General features: G+C 29.6%; 5 protein-coding genes and 2 long non-coding RNA genes across 7 annotated transcripts; 3 read left to right on the top strand and 4 right to left on the bottom strand.

Moving 5' to 3' along the window:
• Positions 1 to 424: 424 nt before the first annotated feature.
• LOC139090728 (uncharacterized) lies at positions 425 to 2071 on the bottom strand. Its single transcript, XM_070640531.1, has 3 exons — positions 1939 to 2071; positions 703 to 1311; positions 425 to 638 (listed from the first exon to the last, which is right to left on the bottom strand). The coding sequence occupies exons 1-3, from the start codon at positions 1975 to 1977 to the stop codon at positions 468 to 470; spliced, it is 819 nt and encodes a 272-aa protein (XP_070496632.1). The 5' UTR covers positions 1978 to 2071; the 3' UTR covers positions 425 to 467.
• Positions 2072 to 2493: 422 nt separating this feature from the next.
• LOC139090555 (uncharacterized) lies at positions 2494 to 5717 on the top strand. The gene is made up of 3 exons (XR_011544435.1): positions 2494 to 2722; positions 4794 to 5460; positions 5547 to 5717. It is a non-coding gene; the product is annotated as an uncharacterized lncRNA (long non-coding RNA).
• ssp3 (short spindle 3) lies at positions 3072 to 15631 on the bottom strand. The gene is made up of 12 exons (XM_070640292.1): positions 15494 to 15631; positions 15300 to 15402; positions 12357 to 15240; positions 11820 to 12293; positions 11358 to 11754; positions 11141 to 11295; positions 7562 to 7707; positions 7410 to 7490; positions 5537 to 5628; positions 4561 to 4731; positions 3484 to 3636; positions 3072 to 3418 (listed from the first exon to the last, which is right to left on the bottom strand). The coding sequence occupies exons 2-12, from the start codon at positions 15382 to 15384 to the stop codon at positions 3350 to 3352; spliced, it is 4707 nt and encodes a 1568-aa protein (XP_070496393.1). The 5' UTR covers positions 15385 to 15402; positions 15494 to 15631; the 3' UTR covers positions 3072 to 3349.
• Positions 5977 to 7131, top strand: LOC139090554 (RNA binding protein fox-1 homolog 3-like). Its single transcript, XM_070640294.1, has 7 exons — positions 5977 to 6088; positions 6149 to 6256; positions 6321 to 6374; positions 6429 to 6518; positions 6571 to 6625; positions 6681 to 6774; positions 6829 to 7131. The coding sequence occupies exons 1-7, from the start codon at positions 6008 to 6010 to the stop codon at positions 6908 to 6910; spliced, it is 564 nt and encodes a 187-aa protein (XP_070496395.1). The 5' UTR covers positions 5977 to 6007; the 3' UTR covers positions 6911 to 7131.
• A 595-nt stretch (positions 15632 to 16226) lies between the features above and the next one.
• Uba3 (Ubiquitin-like activating enzyme 3) lies at positions 16227 to 17833 on the bottom strand. Its single transcript, XM_070640346.1, has 3 exons — positions 17642 to 17833; positions 16849 to 17574; positions 16227 to 16789 (listed from the first exon to the last, which is right to left on the bottom strand). The coding sequence occupies exons 1-3, from the start codon at positions 17784 to 17786 to the stop codon at positions 16329 to 16331; spliced, it is 1332 nt and encodes a 443-aa protein (XP_070496447.1). The 5' UTR covers positions 17787 to 17833; the 3' UTR covers positions 16227 to 16328.
• Positions 17834 to 18196: 363 nt separating this feature from the next.
• Positions 18197 to 23453, top strand: BicD (protein bicaudal D). Its single transcript, XM_070640345.1, has 5 exons — positions 18197 to 18564; positions 19185 to 20751; positions 20811 to 21065; positions 21168 to 21342; positions 21511 to 23453. The coding sequence occupies exons 1-5, from the start codon at positions 18370 to 18372 to the stop codon at positions 21620 to 21622; spliced, it is 2304 nt and encodes a 767-aa protein (XP_070496446.1). The 5' UTR covers positions 18197 to 18369; the 3' UTR covers positions 21623 to 23453.
• Positions 23454 to 23828: 375 nt separating this feature from the next.
• On the bottom strand, positions 23829 to 24491 carry LOC139090794 (uncharacterized). The gene is made up of 2 exons (XR_011544455.1): positions 24228 to 24491; positions 23829 to 24174 (listed from the first exon to the last, which is right to left on the bottom strand). It is a non-coding gene; the product is annotated as an uncharacterized lncRNA (long non-coding RNA).
• Between the last annotated feature and the right edge of the window lie 41 nt (positions 24492 to 24532).

Below are 24532 nucleotides of genomic sequence, written 5' to 3'. Positions count from 1 at the left end.
GAGAGAAAAATATTACAACTTTTACACTAGGGTCAAAATGGGATTTTTTAATTTTCACACATCAGAATGGAATATTATTAATCATTTTTTAATTTTGAATCATAATTAAGGAGATCAACATGTACACAAAATTATATTTTTGATTTATCATAAGACAGAGCAATCTCAATCATTTTAAAATCAAATGGACATGACAATTTTGTTGTGAACGTAATTAACACCTTCTTTAATCCCTTGACGTATGCTTATTTGAATTTCAAGCGCTTATACAGATTAAAATGATGTTAGGGAATCAAATGAGATTTTAACATCTGAAGTTGAAAAAATAAAGGCTGAATAGAATCTGTTTCATTCTGAAAATAATTTTTTATGCACACACGAATACATGTGTGGTGTACTCGAAGTAAAATTAATATATCAGGTATTAAACTAGTTCAGGTACCGATGTTAATGAATTTATTGCTAAATTATAAACAATTAGATATCTTATCTGTAAATGGAACCGGTGATGGAAGTTTATCTAATGCCTCATTAAGTGTATTATATATTCTCTTTGCACAGTCATTAACAACATTATTTGAGATATCAATAAGCCCTTCAAATTTAGCAAAAATTGTTGGTTTGCAGTAAGTCCGAATCTTAAATGTTGAAAAAAGAAATAATTTCATTATAAATTTTATTCAAAAAGCAAATTTAACTTACGAAATTATTATAGTCACTTCGTGATTTTGCAAGCATTATGGAGCTTCTAATTCTTATTAAGTATCCAAGTGCTGTAACATGGTCTAAGTAAAATCGGGCAGAATAGTCTGCTTCAGTCTTGTATGTGATGTCAGCAAAGGATCTAGCAAGAAAACTGCTGTAGCTATAATAAGCTAATCCAATTGTATAATCATTATAGTTGATAGATTTGAGACAGCTTAAGTTGTTTACGCGTATTACCATGTCTTTAATTTCATCAAATTGCTTCGACAAATCATCTTCAATTTTAGTATTTGAATTTTTAATATCAAAAATAGGCTTCATGACGTCATTCGTAAGGTGTGAAATTACTTTTGATATGACATCATCAAAAGAAGAAATACAGTCGCAAAGTTCTGTTCGATTATCACTGGCTGTAACAAATCCTCTCGAATTTGCACTCAAACTAGCAGAACGCCAATACAACCAAGTAGATGCAACGGCAGTATCAAATCGATTTTGTATTAACCCATTTAAAGTAAATAAATAATTGTTCATCATGTCAATGAAACCGTTCGATGAATCAAATATAGAAGCTCTCACCGGATCCGTTGGAAAATCGCAATTAACCTTAAAATAAAGCATTATTAAATTTTTAAAAAAATTAGAATAAACATCAGTACAATGGTCCTATAGAAATTATTTTCGAATGAAACTAGCTTAGCTTTAAAAACTTTACAAATTACGAACTAGGTTCGTTTGAAGTATTGTGTAAATACAGACTTTTATATCAAAATTTTCAAGCATCACGGAAGGAGAGGGACGCACTACTGTGACGTCAATTTTTAGTTATTTTTCATGTCCATAATTTTCAATAGTCAATCATTAAAACTTTTAATTAATAGCTAATTTATCATTGAAATTTCAGTCTAACTTTTCGTACTGCTAAACTATTTACTTTGTATCAAAGTAGGGATCATATCAAAGAGTGGCTCTGAAGCCTCAATAAACTGTAGGTCTACTTAGTGCAGTGATCTTGTGAACCCTCACTTGATAAATAATTATTAGCCGCGAATTCGTCCTAACCCAGTTCTGGATCTCAATGATCTGAGTTGTTGAAGGTCTCTTTTCAAGGTAGTTATCATGACAAACTTTACTAACACAATACTTTCTTCATCATCCCTTGTTGTTTTTCAATATGTTTTTAAAATCACTACAGCACAAGTTACAAAAATTTATTGCCACGCATTTACTTACAATTGCGATTGATATTAAAAACACTGAAAAGATCTTCATATCAATTTTTATTTTTTTTTTGAGTAGATCTGTTCCTTATCAAGTCTTCAATATTTCTGTGTGAAGCGTAAAATTGTTCGAATCATCTCCGAATATTGTCTGATTGGAAAGATAATAAAAAGCACAGTTGTTTAAATACATATGCTTATGTTTTTGAAAATACATTCATCCTCAGTTCATCATAACTAATAAACAATTGTAATTACAATGTCGCGTCCTATTATTGTCATTCTAAATTTTTAAAAAATTATTAAACTGAACTGTAGTCAATGGTGTGGGTAAAATGAATATTGTTCTGCACGGAAGCATGCAATTGCTGCGTTTCCATTGTGTTTAAAAAGTCAAGTGATATTTTTTTTTCATTTGCCTAATGCAGCATATTCAAAACAATAAAAATATCTTACGTTTTGCATAAATTGCTGTAAAAGAATCTCATTCTATAGAATGAGAATTGTGAATCATTTCAATCTATAGACAAAATTCTTGAACATTAATGGGGAAAAAATTCACAATGCCCAAACTTGTCATTCGAAATGTTATCATTTCCCTGTAATTATCAAATGTGTTTCCCCTGTCTATCATCATCATTAAAATTCGAATCTTTTCATTTTCATAAGTACAATATTCACGTTTATTACCGATTCCTTAACACATTGTTCCCGGTTCTGTATTGTTTGTCACAAAATATTTAACTTAACAATTTCAATGGATGCAAAATCAAACAATGGAATCAAAAATCAGAAACGTATGTGCGCTTTATATTGATTACAAAGCAAGTAACAATAGATATAATTTCCTTCAGAAGTATTTTAAAAATAAATTTTACCAGAATAGGGGACAATAAAAATAATGTGAAAGTAATACATGACTTTAAATCTGTTCTGAATATTTTTGGATTAGTTATCTTTATAATATCCTGAATTTGGAAATTTCAATATCCGATTTTTAATAATTTCCTGTTTTAAAATTTGCTGATGTCATTTTAAATGCTGAAAAATTTGATTAAAAAGAATTTCATTTAATTGGTAAAATCCAAAATTTTATTATGAATTATTAATCAAACTAATAGTGAATAAAAAAAAATATGAGAGTTAGGAACATAAAGTGACAAATATAAAATAATTAATAATTTAGCAAAAAAAAAACATGATAGAAATTTCCTTTAATGAGATATTAACACTTCAAAATTGAGAATCATTATTTCTTTCCTGATAATAATATTAAGTAAATTCAATTAGTTTGCAAGGACGTAGTATGATGGAAGGCATTATAATGTGAAAATATTTTTCAAAGCACCAATGACTTCGAGTAAAAAGTTTACATTGATATTTAAGGTGTAAATAATATCACAATGGTTATATTATTTTTCGCATTAAATTTCCAGCATATGTAAAAGTTGATTCTTCTTTGCAATTGTTGACTTTTCGTACTCCTTTAACATCTGTTTAAGAGACAAGCAAATGTATTAATAAAAATCACTGACTTCTTTTTTTGTTTTCATATTACCTGAATATCAAAATCTTTTGCGAGTTTCTCCTCTGCTTCTGCATTTTCCCATATGATGGTTAGAAGTGTAGGATAATACACAGGTGCTAAATCAATTGGCAGCTTAGTAATTGACTTCAAAATAATGCATGATTGATCCGATGTTAATAAATTCTTTAAAGACAAATACATTTTGATAATTATTGAGCATATTGATATTTCAACGTTCACAAAATACATTCAGAATGAGTAGTTCCTTTATTTGAACTCAAATGCTTTTGAATTTTTTAAGTAGCTATATGACACATAATTGACGGAATACAAGAACAAAGATCTCAGATATTTCAATTCAAAGATCATTCAAAAGAGATAACATACAGTAATTTTCAAATCCATCATGAAAACGATGAGAAATTTAATAAAGTTGCCAATTCACCATTTTTTTTTCAATTCTCTCTTTTATTACATTCAATTCAATTGATGAAACCGTCACCATCATTATCATGATGCTTTATGATCGCGCCTTCTTTTCTCTACGCCTTCTGAATATTTTAGACTTTTAAGAAATGTATACAGCAGTATATATATATATAAAAAGAAGCATTAGTGTAGAAAGGTATTGCTGCTGGTATATTAAGCAATAAAATAAATTATCGACATGAAACGATCTAAATGGACGTCGCTTTCATTGTTATTTTTGTTAATTTTTATTGGCCAACATATTCTCAATTTTAATGCTCGTTCGTGTTTTGATTCTGAAGCAATCACAATCAAATGCTTTATATCAAATATTAATTGACTGTATTTCTATTTCATCTTTTACAATGATGACGCGAATTAAAATCTAAAAAAAATTCACTCGGCAAGTTTAAGATAATAACACAAAATTTTGTGAATTTGTGCCTTAAATTACCGCTAATTAAACAACAATTTTTTTCAATGTATTACTTATAGAGGAATTATTAATTGGCATGAATCAACAACAATTGAAAATCACACGCAAATGTACTCAGCTACATTGTATCTGATTTTCTGATGTTAAATAATTATTGAAAAATTTACTCTAATGGATGTATTTTTTTTTTGCTTTTAACTCACCTGATTCTTTTTATGATTTGCACTAAAATATCCTAGTATTACAACCAAATCTCTAATCACAGCCTTCATTTCCTTATCATCGTTCTCACACAATTTTGGCCCACAATAATTTAGTAATATTGTGATAACGTCAAGAAACTTGAATGTTAATTTCTCTTCATTTAGAATTTGCTGTAAAGATCAAACAGAATAACATGAAAATCTTTTATTAACATATTCACTTTGATTTACAGACAATAATGAATTAATTATTAGGATATATTTCAATAAAGAAGATAAAAACTCTACAAATAAAAACCATTGAGGATGTCTCATGAGACCTTACTGACATTTGAAGATGTGAAATTCGCATGGGAATGATCTCGACAGAGCAAACACACGAAACCACAAATCAAATGTAAAAAAATAAAATAAATTCGCTCAAAACCAATATCATGCTAGTTAAAAAAGGAATAATGAAAAATTAATATTTGAATTTAATTATTGTTGAAAACTCGAATTATGGATAAATTTCGTCTTCAAGAGTTATGCAAACATAATCATCGTTTGTTTAAAATTAAATGCTCTTGTCGGTTTTTTTCTTTTTCCCCCTTTCTTCTTTCTTTCAATAGGGATGATGCATAAAAATTACGAGCATCCAAGGAAATGTTTGCATAACAGTTATCTCAAAAGTGTAATAATATTTCGGTGCTGACTCTTGTTATTGCAAAAAATATATAGGCACTCACTACACATAAATTAAATGTAAACACATCAGAACACAAATACTCAAAAACTTTTTACTCTAACAAAAAAGTTATAAAGTGAATTTGAGAAGAAAACATACAGAGTATGGTCTCTTATGTATTGTAAATTTATAAACATTTCGGTCCTTCCTGAATGTTTACGCCACAATTAATGGTAAAATGTCCTTATAATCCTAACAAAACTTTTTCAATTCAAAACTAATTTTAATCTATTATATCTCATGTCTTACCTGAAAACAGTTAATGTCCAGCAATGCAATTGCTTTGATAAGTCCATAACATGAGCCGGCTAATGAAATAGTTCGTTTCGGAATATTTTCACCTGAAAGCAATTGAGAAGATTTTATTTTTAATTAACATGATTCTATGTTCTATTTAAATCATATATATTTGTAAATCTATAGTTATATTGATGAGTGACAAAATAAAAATGTTAATTTTAAAATATTGTTCTATTTAATTATATTTTTAAGCAAAAATGATAATTTAAGAATTATTTCTGTTGCAAAAATTTCACCTCAAAACCATTAAAGATTTGGTGAGTAAATTCAAAAATTATCGTTACAACTTTTAAATGTTTACATATTTTTCCAAGAAATTAATAATGATAGATTATTCCTGGAATTATTTTATTATGTCCTGTTCTTCGACTTAAATTAGTTTATCTGTCATTTATTTATTATTAAATATAATATAAAATAATGGATCCCTTAAAATTGAGAAATTGCATAATTAATAACGAGTTAAATCAAGAATACGAAGAACTAGCAAGAGAAATTAACGTAAGTAGCAAATTATTTATTTTTATAATTTAAAATTATTATTTTTTTTTACATTATTAGCATGTTGTACAATCAGGATTTCAAGAATTACTTGGAACTTTTAAACGACTACACGTTTCAAATATTCCTTTCAGCTTTCGAGAAGCTGATTTGATAGCCCTTTTTAGAGTAATTTGACTTTTTAACATGCTCACAGCTACGTTCTACAATATTTCGAAATCTCATATTATAGCGTTTTGGACCAGTTTTCGGTGCCGAAGTAATTTTTAATGAACGAGGAAGCAAGGTTTGTAAATTTAATTTTGTCTCTATGGATTTAGATTGTACTTTCTTTTTTAAGGGATTCGGATTCTTAACAATGTATAGTTCAGATGCTGAGGTAGCTTTTCGAGTGTTAAATAATAGTGTTGTAAATGGACGTAAACTTGAGGTAACTATAGCACCCTAATTTTGAAAATCTTTCTAAAATTATTTTCTTTTAGATTAATAACGCAACACCTCGCAAAGCTGGCATCAAAACTCCTCATAAGACTACAGGTAGGGAAATAAGCATTAAACTTAATAAATTTTAATTTACAAATTATTTTTTCAGAAAATTCTACACAAACGACTCCGCAACAATTTCAAGTTTTGACTCATTCATTCACACCTCCATCTTTATCCGGTCAGCTTCCAATTCCTTCGCCGTAAGTAAATTTAAAAATATATTAAAGTGAATTGCTAAAGCATTCTAATTTCAGACATAATTCATCTCAGCATTATTATAATGTTTCTTCCCGTATTCGACCGCTAAAGTCCAAATGCAGACTATTTCCACAGTAGCCACAAAAAAGAAGACTATAGTTTAACTTAAAGAAAATATTTAATCCCAAAATTTTATATGTACAAGAGCCATAAGAAGAAAGTGTAGAAAAAATATGTGAATCAATAGCTGATAATTCAGACGCCAAATAATTGTGTGATATATACATTTTTCCCATGCTACATAGGTTTTAAAAAAGCAATAAAGTTTTTAAATGTATAAATTCACTACACAATAAAGAGTGAATATGTGTAAAGCAATTATTTATCATTTTTTATGAATTCTCACATTATCTCATGTCGGGCATCGCATCAAATAGCCCAACAGATTTATGGCGAGAAAGTCAATGTTATTCTTTTCAAATATTTACTTTCAGTAGCCGTTTAATGCTTACAAAAAAATAAGATTCAAATCATTTTAATGATTTATTGTTGCCTTCAATTAACACCTTTTCGTCTTTACCATTCCGCAAGATGATGGGAAAAAAATTACAGAATATATTATAGTCGTATTACTCACCAAAGCTCATCGTTCTATAAAGCAATGTGATGGTTCCAAATATTTCTGTTGATTTGACCAAAGACAAGAAATCGACCTTATCTGTTGAATTAAAAAAATTAAAATTAGAATCACATAAGATGGACATGATTTTCCAGTTTTATTCGACTTACTCTTTGGGCAAATTTCAGCGATTTTCGTTAACAGTCCCATCATTGCAAGCAACGGAAGCAGTAAACTTTGTTGATTTTCAATTGGCTCACGCACTTTCAGGCACTTTTTCGTAATCAGTTCCAAAATTCCCGATGCTGTTATGTAACTGTAAATAAGCAACGAAAAGTAAAAAAAAAAATGAATTTGTGCATTTAAATTTGTCTATTATTATGATTGTGTTCTGTATAAATATTTATCCAATACTTGATAAAATAGTTCCTTATGTGAGGGAATATTTTAACAAGTGTCAAATCCACACGATACTTAAGATTTCACAACTCCCTTCATTCAGTTCCTCTTTTTTCAAGGATTATTTAATAAATACATTCGCAGTAGGACGTTCATTTTATTATATTGTTAAAGACTCAAAGGGATAAATAAATAAAGTGTATTTACTTCATGCTCAGTGACATATCCATGATGCGATAATAATGTTAAAAACATAGCAATGAGAAAAAATAGTGTTGCAAAGTGTAACAACTCATAGTGAGAATGAGCACTAAATGGAGTGTAAATATTATGGCAAATAAATCAATTCATTCTCTTTGTGCTACACTCTTAATGATGATTAAAATTTTTTATTCTCTTTGTGCTACACTCTTAATGATGATTAAAATTTTTTAAATGCCAATGACATATTTTCCTTTTTGTTCTGCATCAAATCATCGCAATGATTTTACTTGCAGCATTTACTCATGCCTAGTGGGAATTGTGAAATTAAAGACAGTCAATTAACAGACGCATAAAAATGAAAAAATAAACACACGTTCGAATTATGAACATTATAGAAAGCGAAAAAATACTTGAAAATCGTTTAAATAAACATAAAAAGAAAGAAAAGATGAGAATGGAATTGACAAAGCACATCTGCAGAGACATCAGTGAAAAATTCTTGTTGTGACGTTGACAAGTTTTCTTGGTGGGTGTCCTGTTTCAACATTTATACAGTTTTTCATGTTTTAATGTAAATAGCCTTGATTTTTTAAGCATATTTTTGAATGGAATTCGATTTTCCTTTGATAAATTGAAATTTATAATGCATAAAAAAATATCCATAATCAAAAATGCATTAATAATGTTCACAATAATCATCATCATTCAATAACAATCAATATCCTGCTAGGTTTCATAGGTGTTTTCATCAACCCCTCATTAAACAAGTACTTATTAGATGTAAGAAAAAAATAGGAGAACAAGGACAATACATATCACAAAAAAAAGAATGAACAATCGTTACATTTCACATATATGACAGGGTCATTTAAACAATGCATACTTTGACATTCTTCTCAATGATATAATGTGTTATGCTATTCTATTTTTCTTCAAAGATTCAATTAAACAATATTTCCTATAGAAATGGATCAATTTCAAGAGCATTGCACTTAAATGAAAATGAAATTTCATGCCATCTGTGAAACAATCCCAATGATGATGATGAGTCAATCAAACTGCAATTTAAAGAGAGGGCATAGAATATATGTACAATATAATAAAAAAAGGAAGAGTCGCACATGATGTTTGCATACAATTGGGAATATACACAACGAGAAAACAAAACATGAAAAAAATATGCCGATGTGCATTTCTTCTGTCAGAACTAACACTATAACCAGCATGATATTGATGTTGCTATTTTGCCAACTAACTAGAAATCACATAGATATATAAAATGTATGGTCTCTAGATAGATGTACCTTTCGATCATAACTCATGAATCCCCTCTTTTTATATTTTTGATCTCTTTCCTCGTTATACAAACACACATAATTATGATGTTAATGCCTATCCTGAAGTTCATAAAACTATTTTTTAATAGCTTCATAAGAGTCTCAAAATAATGCATAAATAAAAAAATTTAAATCCCTACATATTTTTTGCTACTACTGCCTACTACAATTTAATTTTCCTCGCCTCATTTGATACCATAGTTTATCAAAAGATTTGGGATTTTTATTGAAACATCAAGCAAGTAGGGTTATGGATTTGAAAATTAAATGTCATATGGAACGGGAAAAAAGTGAGAGAGGCAAGAGACATACTGAAAAAGGGGTGAGATTACTTTAAATAATTGAAATTATTATTTACATATTGTTGAGATATTCATAAAACATATCAAAGGGATGGATTGCTATCAAGTTGTATGAATATTATATTAGCAGAAACTGTTACAATTTTTCAATCAATTCAAAAGTGGAAAATTAAAAGCGGGACTTGCTAATCGGATTTTTTTCGAAGGAATAACGCCCTCACATTGCCACACTAGAATTATTATAATTTACCTTCTGGCATAATTTTGATATTCATAGCTTTAGCATAAAAAAGTTGTTCATTCTTCTTTTGCTACTTTTTTTATGAATTCAACATGCTCTTTTTCAGTTTCGTACTCTTTCTCGTTCGACCAATCAAATAAATTTTAAACTTTAAATCCAAGAATTTTTTATAGTTTGTTTGTAAAACGCCGGTAAATTTCTTAGAGCATCTTTTCTAGCACATGAACCTTCGTTTTGGTTGACTGACTACTTTTATTTTGCCTTATTTAAAAAAATCGACAGACAAAGCTGCGCCTTAATCAACAAATTTTAGATTATGCTCTGACATTTTTGGTTGTTTCTTAAAGAAATAAAATATATCAAATATACATTTTGATGGCTTAGGTGCCGCTTTATAAAACCAATGTGCAAAATGAATTCAAGAATATTTTTGTATATCACTTGTACATTAATTTTCTTCTTTCAAAAGCGATGAAATATCAACGAGTAGAACGTGCCTTGTGTTATCGTGGTCAAACGACCATTTGTATTCAAATTTGGATAAGAAATTACATAGAGTAAGAGAATTAGTCACGAAAGAAATTTTTTCAATATAAAAGGAATATTTTGATTGAAATCAATAAAATAAATTAACATGCTGATATGATAAGCCGCAAATATTTTGCCGTAACTTTATTGTTTCCTTCACCGAGCCTATGCGACATTGTGGGATTTTTTAAGGTCAATTTTAACCATTCTAGAACTTTTCGATAATTCTCTATGGTTAAATAAACCACATTAATCATAAAAATTATTTATTAATGGACGCAAAACTTAAGAAATGGTCGTTAAAAAGATGAAATTTGAGATATCGAATCCGAAGTTCGTTCCATTAGTATTAAAAACTATAATCCACAAATATCCAGACAAGCCAATCGCGGAATAATGTTGAACAGAGAATTTTGAATTTTTCAAAGAATTCTTTATCATTTTTTTACATGAAGTCTATAAATTTAGGTATTAACGTCTGAAAGATATTTTTTTTTACTTTAATCTCATACTGCGAATAAGGCTGTTTTGCATATTATTAAATACAAAAATTATGGAAGAAAATGTTAGCAATTTTTGTTTCTTTTTTTGCAAATTGTATAAATATAAAAGAATTACTAATGCAATATTAAAGACACTAACAAAAGAATATTAAAGAAATGTATATATAGCTATCCTTTTCTACAACAAATAAGAAATTGAAAGTATCGCCATCTGTTGACGGGAATATGTACTCACCTTAGAATAAGTTCGATTCGTTGGCCGAAAATAATTGCAGCATTTTCACTTGTTGATAGTTTTAAATTAGATAAGACAACAGTAAGAGCAAGGAATATTTCAGTAGATACTTCAACTGGGCACATCGGTGTCTTTTTAACTTCAATTTCTGGATTCTGTAAATTGATTTATAAAAAAATATAAATTGAGTGAATCTACAATACACTACAACAGTTACCTTTAATGTATAAATTAAGACATCAAGTAATGTGATGAAACTTCCGCCTAAAATCGAATGCTGAGCAATTTGTTTGCAGCTACTGCTTGCATTTCGATACAACTGTATAGCTTTAATAACAGCAACACGAGATATATCCGAATTAGGCTGTATTCCATTTTCTATAATGGAAGCTAATGTTCCAAGTCCGTCCAAAAGCCAAAGACAATGAAAATCAACAATTGAAGACTTTTCAATTATTCGAATGATTTGCCCACATGGCCTTTCAGTCCCTAATTGGTTATTTCCTGACCCATTATTTAATGTCTTCTTGATAGCGTTCAAAAGTTTTGGAATTTGAGATTGCTTGCGATGATTAGTAGCTAACTCTGGAAGTTCTTCTAAATACGTTTCGTTTCTAAATAAAAAAGGTAATTTTGAATGAATATTGAGAATGTTTGTATAATTCTGCGAGAAACTTACAGATGAATAAACTTTTCCTTGATTTTCTTCATTTTCTTTTTGGCATTTTTAATGGATTCACGAGTTCTCTCTATGTTTTCTAGATTTTCTTCTTCATCATTCTGTGACTTAGTATCATCAGGATTTCGTTGTTGGGCTAGTTCAAATGCTCGATGTCGAATGTGCTCCAAATTTTCTTCGTGTCTCTTTTGATATTCTTCTTGTTTTTTTGTTATTTTGCGTTGCAATTCTTCAGTGTCTTGAAGCTGCTGCTGCTGTATGGCTTGTAGTCTTTTATCACGATCTCTTTGCTTCTCTTTTGCAATTTCCTGTCGTAATTTTTCTTTTTCTTCTTGAATCTTTTCAACTCTCTGTTCTCGTTCACGACGTGTTTCATCCATTCTTTCTAATTTTTTCTTACGTTCAAGTTCAATTTCTAATCGTCTGCGTTCAACAGCTGCTTCCTTTGCAAGTTTTTCAGTCTGTCGCTTTTGTCTAAAATGAAAAAAATTAATGGATATTGACCAAGCTTATAATAAATTTATTTTTTATTACTACCTTTCTTGCTCTAAATCTTGTCTTCGAACTTCTTGCTCTTTGCATGATTCGATAAAATCAAGCATTTTATTCTGCATTTCTAAATTTTTGATAAATGCTATTTCTTTGAGCTTTTCTTCCTCGTCGTGCGCTTTTCTTATTTTATTCTTTAAGAAATTTTCTCGATTTTCTGTTGCTCTCTGTAATTTTTCTTCCATCTTTAAGCGACGATTTTCAATAAGCTGATCTCTAGCTGCTTTTACTTGCTCAACTCTTTGTATGAGTTGTTGAATTTTATGAGCCTTCTGTGTCTGAATCGTTATTCGTTTTTCTAATGCTCTACTATGTTTAACTTGATATTTTTTAAGAGTTTCTCTTACAGATCTACGTCTTGAAGGTGATGATAACTTTTGATGTAATTTTTGAGCTCTTCCTGGATCGCGTTTAAAGAATTCTTGTAAAGTTGCCAACGTTTCTTCCCTTTCCTGATCAGACATTTCAGCCAACATTGGAGCATATCGCATTTCTAATCTCATTTCTAGCGGTATATTTTCATCTCCAAATGTTGAATCTTTAATTGATTCTAAATCATTATTTTCTGAGCTCTCATTATCGTCTAAATCACAGAGAATAGCTTCACAGTCTGTTTCAATGTCTGTATCAATTGAATTTTCCAACTCTCTAATTTGCCTTTCCAGATTTTCTTGCTCTTCTACCAACTTCTTCTGATCATCATCAGATTCTAAATCTCTTTCCTCAATTTCCTCGCAGCTAGATAATATTCCATTGGTGAAATTTGCTTTAGTTTTCATGCTTCCTAATTCTGAGTACAACTCGTCAATTGTCTGAGATATTAACACAGTTTGAGTGTTCATATCAACTTTTGTCTCATTAACATTATCCTTTTTCTTTTTGCCCGATCCTGATCGTTCATTACGTAAATACTCTTTATGTAAGGATTTAATTTTTAATCCTGTAATATCCGATTTCTGTCTCTTAATAGTATTATTTAAGATTTGCTGATTTTGTTGATTCTGCTTGTTTGTAAGTGGTGGTTTAGATTTTTCGGTAACTACAGCTTTCTTGGGCGGATTACTATTTACTTTTGCTTTAACATTTGATACCATCTTTTTATTTGATTGAGTAGACAAAATGACTGGTTTAATTTTAGACGGAATTGGTTGCTTCGTGACTGTTGTGACTTTTGATTTTGCTTTAACATCTTTCTTTTGATCATGAAATTTTGTTTTGGAAGCTGGTTTAGTTTCAATTTCTGCTTTAACCACTTTATCTTTAACCGTTGGTTCCTTATCAGAATCTTCAGAGTTTTCGTTCAATAATGTTAATGTTGGTAAGCTCGCTGAAGCACTAGGTTGATCGAATCGAGAATTAGCCCAACTGGAACGTCTCTTGTTTTTAACAATAAACCATTCACCATCGCCATTACTATTACCTTTTGAATCTGGCTTTTTTACAATTTTATTTTTACTGCTTTTCAAATTATTTTTAGACCCAAGTTTTTCTATGCTAGCCTTAAGTGTCGATGATGAACTATCTGTATTATCTTCTGTCGAATTTTTCTTCCGAAGTTCACCCGTTTTTAAGTTGACAGGCTTTTTCTTAGGAATTTCAATCATTGTTTTTGATCGCCCAATGAAACTTTTCTGCACATTATCATTAATGTTAATTTTACTAGTATTTAATACTGAGTTTCTGGAAGGAATGTTATTGATATTTGCAGCACGGCTTGTTCGGTTTACTATTTGTGTGCTAATGCTTGGTTTACGTGCCATTTTTTCCGGAACTCGAGGATTTATTGTTTGATTGCGTAATGAGTAATTGGCTCTTGTTATAGTTTTCGATTGAGGTTTTGATGCAACGATTGGCTTTTCTTTTTCAACAGGCTTCAGAATTTGAGATAATGGGGTGACTTTTGACAAAGGTAAAGTCGGGGAAAGTGATTTATTTGTGTGCTTTTCGGGTTCTATTTTCTTTTCAATATGCTCCTCAACAATGACTGACTTGATGTTTTCATCTACTGCTTCTAAATTCTCTTCAGATTGTTCTTTTGATTCTTGAATTTTTGTGTTATCTTCAATACTTTCTGACTTAGAAGTCGACTCTTCGATTGGCGAAACGATTTTTGGAGTACAATATTTTTCGATATACTCTTGGAGTGTGAGATTATCGTCAATCATTCCTTCAGTTTGAACAGCTGCATCATCTTTAATAACCAATAATCGAAAGTCATGGTCTTGATTCAAATTTTCTAATGAAAGAGATTTAGGCTTTTGTAAAACTGCCTGTTCGTCATCACATGACTCTTTCAAATACACAACAAGCTCCTCAAATTTTTTCTCTTTTGCAGACAATGAGTCACTTGTCATTTCCAAGACTAAATTTTCTTTCATTAAACTTTTAGGTCTGCTTGTAACTTTTTTATTTTCTTCGATTGTTGGATAGTTACAACACGGACTACTAGTTCCTGAATAACTTGGTGATGATTTTCCAGACATTGCTGGACTATTTCGATTACGAACTCGTGGTACAGCATTCGTTTTACGAATTTCCCATGCTACAGACAATGGCCTTTTAGGTGTTTTTTCGTAATCCCAAGACATTTTAAAAAAATTGGCTAATGCTTTAAACTCGCGAATATAGTTTTCTAGCACCAAAATTGCTTCCTGACAAGACTCAACATTTTCGTAATATTCAATCGTTTTATAAATTTCATCAATAGCTCGTTGTAAATTTCCAAATAAAAAAGCCCAATATCTAGCCAAAAATTCACTTCTTTTATCTCTACCTGTTGACGCTGATCTTATTCTAGGAACAGCCTTTTTATCAGACACTTGTTTCTGGATGTTTTGATTCCTTTGAGATGATAGTTGCGACCTTTTTTGTTCTAAAAAAAAAAATTTTTGTCAATAAATCTGACTTAATGAGTTTAATGAGTCATATTACTGGTAGTGAAATCCTCCCTTTTTTCAAGGAGAATAAAGTTTTTAGCTTCGCGTTGCTCATACTCGTTAAACTTCTGAGAATCCATTCTCAAAAAATTTATGATCTGAAAAAATATAAAGAAAATGTATGAATCCTACGCAAAATATTTGAAATTTTAATAGCTATTGATTATAGAACGTGTTTTCATTTAATACTTTATTGATTTGGCATTTAGTTATATATCCTAAAAGTTTTTTTCGTGGAAATATCACTATATCATGTTTTTAAAACTGTTTAAATTACTTTTCCTTTATTTTTTAATTTTTTTACAGAAAATAACAAAAGAATATTTTTTACACATCAAAACATATGGGACTGAAATTCAAAAAATAAAATAACGGCCAATCATGTAAAATTTCTTCCAAATATTTGAAGCTGGAAATAAAAGTATCGTGTATTTTGTGCTTCAATTATTAAATGCATATGTGTATAGCCAACTCCTCCATCCACAATATAAGCTCTCCCAACTGTGGACGATTGCTGTGCAAATATCATAACTTGTGTAATATAAAACGTATCTTGTTGAGGAAAAGTTATTTCCAAAGCAAAATTTCGAAGTTCTGGAAATTCATATTTGTCAAACATTTCATATCTAAACGAGTCACCTCTAATTCTCTTCCCTCCTATATACCATTTATGTTCTTCCAAGTAATACGTGTCTGCATTTTCATTAGCTAAATATTTTTCTTTTTCACTTCTCTCAATGACTTTTACATTGAAAATATTTTGTGAGTGATTTGTGAACCCTTCAAAATCCAATGAATTTGCACAGATAAAACAAGTGACTAAACTATACAGTAACAACATGTTGATTTGAATACAAACTTTTTTAAAACAGTATTCCCTTTATATACTTAAATATTGGCATTGTTCAATTCTCATTTTAAATTTATGATAACGTGAATCGCCTTTTGAATTTTTATTAGCAAATTAGTTATTTTTCTAAAGTACTTATTATGAATTTGATTCTATTCAGTAAATAAAAAGGAATTAGTACATTTCAACTTCATTATCAGTAAATTTTAATTTAACAATAATCGAGTTTGGATTTGTGACATCGGCAATAACCAATTCTTGCCCATCCGATAAATTCAGTTCATGTAAAGATTGAGTTAAATTGCATCGCGTTTGCTCTTCAATACTCTTAACTGTTGCCATATAAAGTGTTTTATTCTTTCCATTGATTGTTGTTGTTAATCCTGGATTTTTGAGCTGATATTCAGGATTGTTGCACAAATAATCGATGAGATCTTGAAGTGTCATAGAACTTGGATTCTTTATAGCGATTGTTCGTACTTTGGAACTACAAGCTAAGCATTCTGGGTTCTTTTCGGCTTCATATTTATATGTGTATATTCCATCAATATCGTTGAAAACCATATAATTGTTTAAATATTCGTAACAGCTTGTAGCAATTTTAAAGACCTCCGATGCACAAATTGCAGCAATAACTGAAATACATTAAAAACATTATTATAAAAATCTTAGCTAACTAAATAAAATGGCATACCAGCATTCGTTGAGGAAACAGCAGGAATGATATTTTTCAAAACACCCTGAACTAAACGATATGTTAAACCAGTAATGTTGAATTTATTAGCGCGTTCTTGCGATTTTTCAAACACAAATGACAAGTGTTCAGGATCATCTCCATCCAGAGCACAATTGAATGGATTTTCACGATCCCACTGAATTACTTTGACATACTCAATGCAATGCTCAGGAAGTCGAGGAGTATTCGCTATAGTACATAAAGGATATGAAATTTGCGGAGGATATAAATCAAGTGTACAGTCGATGCAAGGCGATAAAGTTGGTAAGATAACTCGAGCATTTCCTTTGAATCCTTCAGTTCCGCCATCAATCATAGGAACGATTGTTGACATATCTGGATTTCCATCATCATCGTATTTTACTAAAGATATCAACATTCCATTTATCCATCTTCTAGCTACAATAGAATCAAGTCCACAAACGATAACATGAAATTGTCTATAAAATGAATCATCATAATCTTGGATTTTGCAGAAATGAGGTGTAACTTTACAGCCAGTAATTCTTTTATTAATAAACTCTGCTGCTGTTTCTGCTTTAGACTTTCCAATGTCTTTGCGTCTAAAGAGAAATTGGCGGTTTAAATTTGACAGTTCTATAATGTCCATATCAATTACATCTATGTTCTTGAATCCCATCATTGCAAAATTCTTCAACAGCTCACATCCTAAACCTCCAGCGCCTAATCAAATTAGAAATTAAAAAAATTATACAAATTTTTCTATTGTTATTTATAGATGTTTACTTACCAATTACCAAAATTTTGCAAGTATTGTTCAAAAAATCTAATATTTCACCAGATGGCTCGAAAGATTCCTGTTGAAATGGACCAGACCGTTCTAATATCTTTCTTAAATAGTTCCATTTCTTATTTAGAGGAGCTGTTTCTACCATAATTAAATCTTTTCTAAAATTTCGTAGATTCCGGTTTGTGCAATTTTTTGAACTTTTTTGAACTTGTCATTTTTTCATGTTTTTTTCATTGAACTGCAAACCAAGAACTTCCATGCTTAATCTTCTCATAATTTATTATCATATATTAATGAGTTTTTCATAACATTCTATATGCTCAATTATAATTGATGATCAAAATGGATCGATTTGTAGACAAACTGTATACCGAAAATGTAATAAAAAGCAAATATTGAATTCAATTGGATAATAGATTTTATTGCCTTTAGCGTGGAAGGTGAAAAAATAAATTAAAAGTTTAATAATTCCAGGAAAGTTATAAAAGACAGTAAATCACATAATTAGCTATAAATATATCAGTAAAAATAATTGATAGTCATTGCTTTGAGCTAAACAAAATCAAGTCAACTGATTAGATCATCATATACTTAGGATTGAAAAACTCATTAAAAGAAAAAAGAAAATTTTTCAGAAATAGAAAAATTTTAATATTATCAAAATACGTCCTATTATTATATGATGTTTTTGTGATTACTGTGTTATTTAGTATATACAATTAAGTGTTATGGCGACAATTGAAGAACTTCGCTCTGAAGTGGAGCGATTAACCAGAGAGCTAGATCTACAAAGTTCTGAAATTAATCAATCTGCAAAGTACGGATTAGGGCTATTGGAAGAGAAAAAGAGTTTGGAAGTAAAATGTGAGGAACTTGAGAATCTATACGAAAACACAAAACATGAGCTAGAAATTACTCAGGAAGTAAGTACTCAAAGTGGTAAAAATGAAAATTGAAATTCCAGAACGTCCATTTCTTTACTTTTCACTCTCGTCTCTCTATAAAATTAGCAATTCCTTCACAATGGTATTGCTGCTTATTGTTAATTAAATTACTCATGAGAACACTCTTCTTCAAGTTTCATAAAAAATATATATATTCGATAGAAAAGAAATGTATTTGATAGCTATTCGAAATGTCCATAATTATGAGCTTATTTGTTACAGTTAACAAAGTTAAGTTAAGAAATCATTAATAGCAATACATTTTGTCATCAAGATTAACGTCATGCAATCGAATTAAATATCATATGCAATCCTTTAATATTGCCAAACCTTTTCAACGAATTCAACTTTTTATTTAGTTTTTACCATACATACACAAATTTTTTGCCAGCATGACGTATTTAAAAAATTATTTTTATCCAATTTGAATGAGTGAATCATAGTGTTGAAGCTTCTTTATTGTTTGATTTTAATTTTATTCCATTTGAATAATTGGAATAACTTTTTTCTTCTTTTTTATTTTTAATATAACTTCTTTTTCATGCATCTACATTTCATATTGCATTACTTACTGTATTATTTCTTTCTTTTTAACCTAGGCTCTCACAAGATTTCAATCGAGTCAAAAAGTTACGACAAAGACTGGAATTGAGCAAGAAGATGCTCTCCTCAATGAATCGGCTGCTATGGAAACATCTCTTAATATGCAAATTCTTGAACTAGAGAATGAAACTAAGCAGCTACGTCATGAATTGGAAAGGGTCACAAACGAGAGAGATCGAATGCTTCAAGAAAATACAGAAATTGGTCGCGATAAAACTGGATCAGAAGCTGAAAGGATGAAACTTAAAGCTGAATTAAAAGAGATGAAATTCCGCGAAACTCGTATGTTGACAGAGTGCTCTGAATTAGAGGAAGAGAATATTGTGTTACAGAAACAAGTTTCGAGCTTAAAATGCAGTCAAGTAGAATTTGAAGGTGCAAAACATGAGATTAGACGACTTTCAGAGGAAATTGAAGTTTTCCAGGCTCAAGTACAGGAACTAGCGAATCTAAAGAAAATCGCTGAAACTCAAATGGAAGAGGCACTTCAGGCACTCCAAACAGAACGCGAAGCAAAATATGCATTAAAAAAAGAACTTGATAGTCACATTAATCGTGAATCAATGTACAATATTAGTAATCTTGCATATAGCATTCGCGGAATGGAAGAAAGTGTTGAAGGTGAAGATTTAGAAAATGACATTCCTACGTTGAAACGTCTTGAGGCTGACTTGAGTAACGAATTAAAATCTCCTGACGGTACCAAGGTTGATTTGTTCTCCGAAATTCATCTGAATGAGTTGAAGAAATATGAAAAACAATTGGAAATGTTAGAAAACGAGAAAGCTAGTTTAACAACCAATTTGCGTGATGCTCAACAAAGTCTAGATAAGAGCCAAAACGATTTACAAAACTTTATGGCCAAAGTTTCATTGCTGGCTGCACACGTAGATTCATTATATCAGCTAAGAAGACAAATTGAAGCTGATGATCAAATGAAAGAATTTGATCGTGAGAAACAAAAGATAATGAATGAGAAGCTCAATAATATTGTGCATCAATATAATCAATGGTTCTCAATTAGTGCAAAAGAAATTGATGTACTGAAAACAGACTTGACTGAGCTTCAAAAAGGACTTAACTGTAGTGATGCAATGACTGTTTTAAGAAATGAAATCACCAACTTGAAAAATAAACTCATTTCATCTGAACAGAAAACTCTAGACCTTCATGCCGACGTTCAAACTTTATCTTCCCTTGCACAAAATGCAGGACAAAGTTTGAATTCAACTCGCGGTACATTGGTATCATTAAGTGACGATTTAGCACAATTATATCATCTTGTATGTACCGTAAATGGAGATACACCAAGTCGTGTTTTACTGGACCATAAAACAGAAGATTTGTCAATGGACAATGACTCACTGAGTGCAATTCATTCCCAACTTAAATCTGATGTCTTGATCGCCCTTCCAAATGTTTTCGAAGATTTACAAGGACTCGGCGATGCCATTGAAGTTAAAAGATATGTGGAAACGATCAAGGATCAAATTAAATATTTGAAAACGGCAGTTGAGCATGCCATTGAGCTTAATAAGGATAAAATTCCTGGCAACCTTAGTGGTAATTATTATAATATTTCATTCAATTTTATTTAATTAATATTGGATATTTCATTTCAGCTTCAGATAAAGAAACAAATGAGGAAATTGCTGATCTACAAGAACAGATCATTAAACTCAAGTCCTTGTTGTCCACAAAACGTGAGCAAATCGCAACTTTACGTACTGTCTTGAAATCCAACAAGAATACAGCTGAAGTAGCATTAAACAATCTAAAATCAAAATATGAGAACGAGAAATTAGTCGTCAGTGATACTATGTGCAATTTAAGAAACGAACTGAGAATTTTGAAAGAAGATGCCGCTACATTCTCAAGTAAATTATTATTATATTAAATTACTTTATTTACCACATTAGAGAATTTCATTTAATTGTAAATTGATACCCATTGATACATAACACATAACATAATTTTAGGTCTTCGAGCAATGTTTGCAGCACGTTGTGAGGAATATGTAACGCAAGTAGATGACCTATCAAATCAATTGACAGCAGCTGAGGATGAGAAAAAGACATTGAATCAATTGTTACGCCTAGCGGTGCAACAAAAGCTTGTATTGACACAGAGAATTGAAGAATATGAGATGGACAAGTAATTAACATTTTTTTTTGTTTTAAATCTATCATACATGACGTTTAATGTCAAAAATTGCGAATTAGAATTAATATTTATAAATGGAACTTTAACACGTCATATGTGATCATTGCTTTTTGAATAGTTAAGAATTTAATTAATTTTATTCTTTATCGTTTTGTTTAGGGAAATCCGTCATGCAAATGTTCGTCGTCAGGCGCCACAAAGAGGAGGTGGAAAATCAGCATTCACTCGTTCATCCTCTGGTCGTTCTAATAATAATTCAAACTTCTTCTAACAGAAGTTGAGCGTGCAGCGAAAATTATTAGCATTCGTTTATACACTTTTGAATATGTAAGGTAAATTATTATTAGTTATAATTAATCCATCTTTTTTAAGGATGGAATCCCGTTGATTATTATCTTACCTTTTATGAGATATTTTTTTTGTTTAAAAAATGCTGTACGCAATGTGAAAAAAAAAACCTTTTTCATTTCTTTCTTTAAAAGAATAATATTAAAAACTTGAAGTAATCTTCTTATTGAAATAGATCTGTTTACATTTCAATTGATCGATGTTATTTCGTGCTCAAAGAAAGTGTCACGAATTTAAAAAAAAAATTTCACGTCCAAAAAATTAAGCAAATGAAAAAAAGAAGAAATTAAACTTTGAAAAAATTTCTAAAATAATTATACCGAGCCATTACAAAAAAAGGAAAGCTGAATGGATTTTTTTCATAATTGGATCCGCCGTCCCTTTCTAAAAAAAATGAAATGTTCTCAAAATTTAATTAATTATGTTTCTTAACAAAAATTATTAAACAATTTAAAGAGTTGAGAAATAAAGGAAATATAAGAATATTTTAATTTATTTATATTGATAATTCCTGCCAGTCGCATATCAGTAATGACAAACAACAGAAAAAATGGTCCATAATGAACGTCTTTACATTGAAGAGATATATTTTCAATGATATTAAACAAGAAGGGTATTTTATTGAGACCATCAAAATAAAGAATTGATGATGAGAAGGATAGTTTGTGTCATTTAAATTTCATTTTAAACAATTTGATTGCATTTAGTTTGGTACTTAAATAAATTCTTATTAATTTATACCTTATGAACTTATTAGAATGGACTTGTAGAATTAAAATTAATTGATATACAATTTCCAAGACAAAAAAATAATTTTCTTCTAATTATATCTGTAGAAAATTTAACATGAAAATTCAGGATTAAGAAGTAGATTCGTCTTGTTTACATTATCAGATCCATTACTACTTAATGATATTTGTTTTCGATACTAGAATTTCTACATTTTTTTATATCAGGGCTCATATGTGCAAAGTATGTCCAAATGTTTATGTTCATAATCAATTGACGGTTTCTTGGCTTATATTGATGAAAAGAATTGATAATTCCTTTTAAAAACAAAGTCAATATGTGTCATGTTTGGCACAAAAAAGACATCAAATCAGATAACTCGTCACTAATGTGATCAGAAATGTTCTGGTCAATGCTTCATATATTTAGCCCTGTTGAATTTGTAGACCAGAAAATTTAGAATTCATTTGAAGAATAATTAAAAAATAAAATGAAATTTTAAATTTCTATAGTCGCAAACATAGTGAAGAAATAATCAACAGACATAAAATATAGCGGGATAGGGAACAGTTTCCATTTGAATTTTTTCGTCCAATAATTTTTTTGTAAGGAAATAGTTAATGTTGAGATCAGATATTGTCGTTTTATTCCCTACCTCTATATCCTTTCGTCCAGAACGAATCATCTCATAATGAAATTATGATAACTAGTAATACTTCATAATATATTTATAAGATAACCAAAAATGCATTATTTTATACAAGTATGACTACTTATGGGAACTATTATAATTTAATCACAATAATGTCTCGACGCATTACGGTTTATTTCCAAAAATAAAATTGAAAGATTACCTAATCATGAATGAAATGAAAATTTTCCTTTTTACACGAATAAATTAAAAATCTATTTAAATTAATGATTATTTAAGGTGCAATTGTCATAATGTTCAACATTAACATGATGGTTTTTTTAAAAAAATTAGTTATAAAAAATTATTTGACCTTATTAACTTACTTAATGCATAACTAATAAATGATACACAACATAAACTAGAAAAAATTTGTTTAGTATTAATTTCTTTATTCTTTCAGAACCAATAGAATATCATATGCCATTAGGTGTGTAATTTTCCTGTTCAAACAAAGCTTCTTCCGTCTCCAAGTTATCATAAGCTATTTTTATAAAAATTTTGAATTATTTGCAGTGGCCGGTAATTGCCATTTTAAGCATTATGACTAAGAAAGTTTCACAATATATGCATTCCATTCCTTTAATCATTCTTGTTGCAGATACAATTTAAAGAAATGTCCACCTTCTTCAAAACTGTCATAAAATAATATCGCAAGAGAAGCTAAGAACATGGACAATTAAGTATAAGTCATTGAAAAAGATTTAAATTTTCTTAATTGAGGATTAGATTAAAATTTATTTTTCCAATGTGAAAATTTTAACAAAAACTAAAAGATGTGCGATTATCAAAGGTTTAAATCCCTTATCTGATATTGAAGGATCGCCTTGTGACTAATTTCATCATCCACTGCCTTATCGTGTAAAGCTCTAACTAAATATTCATATCGTTCAAGATACCACTCTTTTTTCATGATGTAGCGTTCAACTTGTTTGCATAATTTTGTAGAATCTCGTATGTATTCATTCATATCGACTGCCTTATCAAGATATTCTTGTTGTTCCTTTGAAACAAACAGTTTGTCATCTGAGGAATCAGGTTCTTCGCTCCAAAAACTGAAAATAGAATTCTTAATGTTTTATTTTAAACCCAGATTTTCATTACTTACTTTAACAATTTATTCTTGATTCTAACATAATTCTTTGGCCACTCATCATATTCTTGCTGTAACTTCTTCATGTATAATTCGATTTCTTTTGCATTACTTTTTTCTCTTTGTCCAACCGATTCGACACTGTTGTATCCGAAGAAACTTGATCTCCGTTTAATTTTTGGAAGACATTGAATGTCTTTTTCCAATTCTTTTTCAATATTTATACGAGATTCCATTTAAATAAGTTATTAATTAATATTTGTTTTTTGTTTACTTTAAAAAAATTCGTTGACTAAAATGAATTTTCAAACAAATTCACC

Source organism: Chironomus tepperi, unplaced genomic scaffold (assembly GCF_022539635.2).
Source record: "Chironomus tepperi strain 1889 unplaced genomic scaffold, CSIRO-AGI_Ctep_v1 contig_219, whole genome shotgun sequence".
Taxonomy (NCBI): Eukaryota; Metazoa; Arthropoda; class Insecta; order Diptera; family Chironomidae; genus Chironomus; species Chironomus tepperi.
The sequence above is the reverse complement of the archived record's forward strand: the minus strand, read 5'-3'. Positions and strand labels throughout refer to the sequence as shown.